This window comes from Nematolebias whitei, chromosome 11 (genome assembly GCF_014905685.2).
Source record: "Nematolebias whitei isolate Nwh7 chromosome 11, NemWhi1, whole genome shotgun sequence".
In the NCBI taxonomy this organism is placed as follows: Eukaryota; Metazoa; Chordata; class Actinopteri; order Cyprinodontiformes; family Rivulidae; genus Nematolebias; species Nematolebias whitei.
The window spans coordinates 3832352-3837733 of NC_056508.1; the positions used below are offsets into that span (position 1 = coordinate 3832352).

General features: G+C 42.6%; 1 protein-coding gene across 1 annotated transcript in view; it reads left to right on the plus strand.

Moving 5' to 3' along the window:
* Positions 1-5382, plus strand: part of LOC119416589 (Ig-like V-type domain-containing protein FAM187A) — a 178727-nt gene that overhangs the window by 98032 nt on the left and 75313 nt on the right. The window contains exon 10 of the mRNA XM_037683778.1: positions 336-650. Within this exon, the coding sequence (XP_037539706.1) occupies positions 336-650 (315 nt within the window). The remainder of the gene's footprint in view (positions 1-335; positions 651-5382) is intronic.

Sequence of the window (5382 nt, forward strand, 5' to 3'; positions counted from 1 at the left end):
AATAATAATAATAATAATAATAATAATAATAATAATAATAATAATAAATAAAAAACATTTTGGACTTAGAGCAAATATAACCCAGAAAATTAAAAATTATACCTATGCACGCAGAAAATAAACATCACTATCGACACACTGTAAATTACAGTACATTTACAGATTGTTTTATCTCAAAAATATCTTAAGAATTTACAAAAAATGTAATTAAAAATTTGAATCTGTGAGTATGAAATTTGAAAAAGGAAAACGTCTCTGAAATAATAACATCCAACTCGATCTATTGGTTCCACTAGGGTCACTGAGGAGCAGAGGAGGCACCAGAAGAACATCAGGGTGCATACTCACCCTTTGTACCAGGTCTTCACCAGCTTCCAGTCCTGGTCTGTGTGTGACCGTTGTGGTATTCCAGGGGAGCAAGTCCGTGTGGGACTTTGTTATGTACAATCCCGCTTTCTGCACGTCCGCTACAGATGGTCTAATCAGACAGTAGCTTCTTGTGGTTCAGGGGCATTGACCGGAGCTTTGAACCATCTAAAACAGAGCAGTGTGGGACCTATGTTGCAGGTGAAAAGCTGTAAAGTGCCCTGTCCAACTGAAGCCCCAACCCCTTTGAACGTCGTTGCTCTGATGGCGTTTCTTGGTTACAGGTGAGCATCATGTTCCTGCTCTGTGCAGAATAAGTTAAAAAAAAATTTTTTTCACAAACCTTGCAACCTTTTTGTCAAACTACTAAACTTTTTGGGAACTCTGTAGAAATTAAAGGGATCATTTAGATATTTTGAAATTAGGTTCTGAGGAAAGATTATTTAAAAAAAACTAAATTTATCTGTTGTAGACAGCATTTTTAATGTCCTCAGTTTAGTTGTAGCAATTCTGACAGGACTGACGAGCTAAAGAGTAGTCTAAATGCAACTAAGAACAAAGTTTGCTGCCGTCTTTAAAATTCCAAACTCTCAAAGATTTCAAAGCAGTTTACAAAAACAGTATTTTATCAACTTTAAAGTGTTTTCACCATCACATTACATAACTAACACTCAAATTCATGTTTATTTTTTATGTATGTTGAAATAATCAATAATTATTCTGCATTGCACTATTTTAAATATTCACATTTTTGTGACTTGGTGACATTCATTTATTAATGCTATTATAAATTTATTTATTAGACATTTATTAGATTTCTTCAAATCAGATTTCAAAGAGAACATGGTTCTCAGCAAACTTGCTCTTTTAAGGGGTCCAAGACAGCAAAGGCAAGAGAAAGCAGCTTACATAAGCTGGTTTGATGGCAGCTGGTCTGAATGACTATTGGCCCGTAGCCCTCACCCCGATAGTTGCTCAATGCTTCGAAAGACTGGTCATGACCCACATCAAAACAACCATCAAGATCAGTGAAGACCCTCACCAGTACGCATACCATTAAAATCGATCAACAGAAGACGCCATCTCCTCTGTAGTTCACACTGCTCTCACCCACCTGGAGTAGAAGGACTCCTACGTCTGTATGCTCTTTGTGGACTTCGCATCTGCCTTCAATACCATGATGCCCCAAATACTGATGGACAAACTACTCACACTAGGACTAAGCCCGATCCATTTGCAACTGGGTAATAGACTTCTTACCATACCATACCATACCATTTTATTTATAGAGCACTTAAAATAGTGACAAGGCCAACCAAAGTACTGTACAGACAGAAAAACAGATAACACACAAAGCAATATACAAAATGAGGTAAATCAGAATATAGACATAAAAACGATGCAGATAATAAATATGACGACTAACCAGTGTGGAGCATACAGGTTCAAAACACAGATCATCTGGTGTTGAAAGCTACTGAATAGTAGTGGGGTTTTAAACGGGACTTGAAAACCAAGATGGAGGGGGCCTGTCTGACAAGCAGAGGTAACTCGTTCCAAAGTCTTGGTCCTGCTACAGAGAAGGCCATGTCACCTCTGCGCTTAAGACGAGTTCCTGGAACTGTGAGGAGCAACTGGTCCGCTGACCTCAGGGAACGTGGTGGTGCATATGGCTGTAGCAGATCAGAGAGATGGGGGTGGGGGGGATGGGGGGGAACTGTCCAGCGATTTGTAGACACACAGGAGTATTTTGAACTGGATTTGAAGGTGAACCGGTAGCCAGTGCAGTGAGGCCAAAACTGGTGTAATGTGTTCTCTTTTGCCTGTACTGGTTAAAAATCAGGCTGCTACATTCTGGACCAGTTGTAGTCGTGCAATGGAGGTCTGACTGATACCAAACAGGAGCAAATTGCAGTTATCAAGCCTAGATGTAATGAATGCATGCATTATTGTCTCCAGGTTATTTTTGGATAATATGGGCTTCAGTTTAGACAGCCGCCTCAGTTGGAAGAAACATGATTTAACAATCACGTTTACATGATTGTTAAGTTTCAGGGAAGGGTCCATTATCACGCCCAGATTAGTGACTCTTTGTTTTTCTGACAGGGTTAGAGCGGACAGGTCGATACAGTGGTTTGTGATTGTGTTGTTGGGAGGGAACAACGTGACTTCAGACTTCTTTTCTTTGAAACTTAAGAAATTTAAAGCAATCCAGTCCCTGATGTCAGCCAGGCAGTTGAGCAGAGGTTGAATAGAGCATGTACCATTGTGTCTTAGGGGGAAGTAAATTTGACAGTCATCGGCATAGAAGTGAAAGGGTATGGTGTGTTTCCGGAAAATAGTACCAAATGGCAGTAGGTATAAAGAGAATAGGAGGGGACCCAGGATGGACCCCTGCGGAACCCCCCATTTAAGCTATGCCGCTGCAGAACTAAAATCCTTGATGGAGACACAAAAGGATCTCTCAGCGAGGTAAGATCTGAACCAATTGAGGGCTGACCCTGTAATACACACCCACTGCTCCAACCTAGCAATGAGGATCTCATGGTCAATGGTGTCAAAGGCGGCTGTGAGGTCCAACAGGACAAGCAGCACAGAATCACCGGCATCTGTGGATAAGAAAGTGTCATTAAAAACTTTCAGTAGGGCAGTTTCAGTGCTATGGAGAGGTTTAAAGCCAGATTGGAATAGCTCTAAGATAGCGTGACCCTCCATGAAGCACTTCAACTGGGACGCAACTATTTTCTCCAGTAGTTTAGAAACAAATGGGAGTTTGGAGACAGGCCGGAAGTTGGATACGACTGAGGGGTCAAGGTTTGGTTTTTTTCAGGAGAGGCTGGACAGCAGCATGTTTAACGGTTTTTAGCACCATGCCAGTGGATAAACTACTATTTACAATAGCAAGAATGGATGGACCTAGAGTAAGAAAAAACCTCCTTTAGTAGTCGATGGGGGACCACATCAAAGGGGGAACCAGAAGGTTTCAAGCTGCACATGACCTGCTCTAGAGAAGATAGAGTGATGGGTTCAAAATGGTCAAATATAGTTACAGATTGAGGTGGGATGGATGGGTCATGAGTTGGAGGGGAAATGAGAGCCTGGGTGGTAGCAATTTTTTTCCAAAAAGAAATGTAGGAAGTTCTCTTACAGCTCAGTCGAGACTTCCAGAGGTGATGGTTCAGTGAGGTGGAGAACCTGAGTTCTTAACAAATAGACCGCAGTCTGTGAGAATACACAACTTCTCCTCCTCCACCATAACCCTCAGCACTGGCTCCCCTCAGGGCTGTGTGCTGAGCCCTCTCCTGTCCACTCTGCTCACATATGAGGGCTCTTGATCGACCCAGTAGACTTACCATTTGAGTTATAGCTAAACCACACTGCAGCCTCTCCTCTAAGGGATATTACCCAGAGTTATTACAGGTTGGTTCTTCTTAGGCTGGTAGCACGGTGACAGAACTGGTAGAGCTGCTGCCTCTCAGTGAGCAGGTTCCTGGTTCAAATCCCTACCCGGGGGCCTTTCTGGATGGAGTTTTGCATGTTCTCTCCGTGCATCCGTAGGTTTTCTCTGGGTACTCCGGTTTCCTCCCACAGACCAAAAATATGCATGCAAGTGTGGAGGAGCAGCGTGGAGGAGCAGCATGGAGGAACAGCGCTGCGTGGTGCTCGAGAGAAGTTTGGAGTTTGCATTGGAGTTGTTACAGGCCTCCATCCAAACTCACCTGGATATTAATTATTTTTATTCCAGATCACGCTGTTGTCCCCTGTTAGCCTGAAACGGGCAAGGGCCATGCCTTTCACTTCAGGAAGATTTTCTGGCAGCTCGTTATGCTATTTGTTGCGAATTATCTGTTTCTGCCTGTTGGTTCTGGACCCAGCTTCTATTTCCCATGGGAGCATCCATCCATCTTCACAAGGGGCCGGAGCCCCCTCAGCCCAACTCAAACTGCAGTTGGGCCACCTCGTCGGGTTTGTTTGCCCATTTGATTTGTGATGTCTTATGGTCTGAGACTTTTCTGCACCATTCATATTATTGTCACCATTTTCAGATCTCAGACTATCTGGAGTCACTGAACCTTCTTAATACACTTGGATCTGCCCATCACTGCAACTTTCACTGTTTTTGGGTTCTGAATGATTGCGTCTTCTTTAATGTTTCTCATGGTTCGATTATGGGGGCTAATTGTCACACTGTTAACTCCTGTAATTACACATCAGTCACGAAAAACTCAAGAAAATGTCTGATAATAATGTTGTACTGCTCTCAGGGATTCATCCCAACCCTGGACCCCCCACTATTTATATGACATCAAATGACTTTAAAAACATGTCAGGACTTCATTTTCTACATGTAAACGCTCGTAGCCTTCTGAGAAAACTTGATGCCTTGAAAATTCTGGTAAGTTCTTCTGGGGCAGATGTAATCTTGATCTCTGAAATCTGGCTCAACAAATCTGTAATGAATAATGACCTGGCAATCAATGGATTTGACATCTACTGCTGTGATCGTCAAAAAAGGGGAGGGGGGAGTCGCTGTTTACATCAGAGATTGTCTGGTGGCTAGTCTTGTGTCTTCTAAAACAATTCCAAACCAGTTTGAAGCCTTAACTTTAAACATCACTTTGAACGGAGGCCAGATCTTATCTGTAGTATGATGTTATCGTCCACCTTCAGCAACTCCTGAGGCTCAGTCTTCCCTGATGGATTTCCTTGTTAATTTAAAATTCAAAGAGATATTTTTGGCAGGAGATTTCAACATTGACTGGGGTAAGTCGACCCCCCCCCCCCCGTGATAAATTCAAGGAATGTTGCCTGTCTCTCAGTCTAACCCAACTGATTAACTCTCCGACTAGACTAAACAAAAACCGTCCTGAAAAGTCCTCCATCTTAGACCTGTTTCTAACAAATATGCCTCACAAACTCCCTGGTACAGGTGTATTCGCTAACATTTTGAGAGATCATTGTGTGACAGTGTAGTGAACTAGGCCTGAAGGTCAAAACCTTGACCTAAGGACCAAT